General features: G+C 51.5%; 1 protein-coding gene across 1 annotated transcript; it reads right to left on the reverse strand.

The window, feature by feature from the left end:
• Positions 1-16: 16 nt before the first annotated feature.
• On the reverse strand, positions 17-755 carry LOC102486539 (claudin-34-like; the record flags this gene model as incomplete). The annotated part of the gene is made up of 1 exon (XM_006160922.1): positions 17-755. A coding segment is annotated over one exon (696 nt), but the record flags the coding sequence as incomplete, so codon positions are not given.
• Positions 756-929: the final 174 nt, after the last annotated feature.

Raw genomic sequence — 929 nt, forward strand, 5'->3', positions numbered from 1 at the left:
CTACCTTGGTCTTGAGTCCTTGCAAACATTTGGTAATACCTCCCATGAGCTCCTGAGAGTCATGGATTTACAAAGACAGAGCAGCTAGGAAATTCATTTTGTCGAACTTCAGGATGCACTTTGTTGCCCCGGGGAGATCTGTAAGAGAGGAAGAACAACCCACTCAACAGCATCAGTAAGGCGGCCAGAGCTGCCAATAGAACAGCACTGCCAATTTCCTGAGTGTCTGGCTTGTAGGGTATTTGGAAAGATGGTGGGAAGGCAATACCCTGCATGCGGGTGATGGAGTAGTAATTCCAGGCCACTGCCGCTGAGATACAGAAGCCAGCAGTCATGTGAAGAATTCCTGAACCAACGAACAGCTTGTAGGTGACACCCCCCCGAGGAACGCCTGTGTTTAGGGTCCAAAGTGCAAAGATAATGAGAGTTTTCCCCAAGAGCCCCAGAATGATGGCACCCAGCAGGAGGTGCTGGGCAACACGAATATCAAGAGGGAGGAAGGTGTCCTGGTACGTATATGGGTGACACAGTTTGATCTCGCTAGAGTAGCTCTCCCGGTGATAAATGCAGACTCTCCACATTCCCACACAGGAGAGGCCAGGGGGTGAGGTGCTCTCCATGTACCACACTCGCCACTCCGTGAAGCCCGTGGAACTAACGGTAAGGATCCATCCTATGGTGGCCACAGCCAAGCCTGCCACTTGGCAATGGACATTGTCGGTGATCCTGGTCGTGATGGCGGCAGATCCAGGGACCTGCACAGAAAAACAGGATATTGTGTCGCAAGGCCGTTGGGTCTGGGACAGCCCCCAGAGGTGAACAGTACCAGGAGGGAAGGGCTATATTGGAGAAAGGACACGCTGGGCCTTCTCACCCTGCTGCTGGAAGTGCAGTCTATTACTTATATAACTACATAAATAAATCATTTC

The sequence above is a fragment of the Tupaia chinensis genome, unplaced genomic scaffold (genome assembly GCF_000334495.1).
Source record: "Tupaia chinensis unplaced genomic scaffold, TupChi_1.0 Scaffold133432_1, whole genome shotgun sequence".
NCBI classification, from domain to species: Eukaryota; Metazoa; Chordata; class Mammalia; order Scandentia; family Tupaiidae; genus Tupaia; species Tupaia belangeri.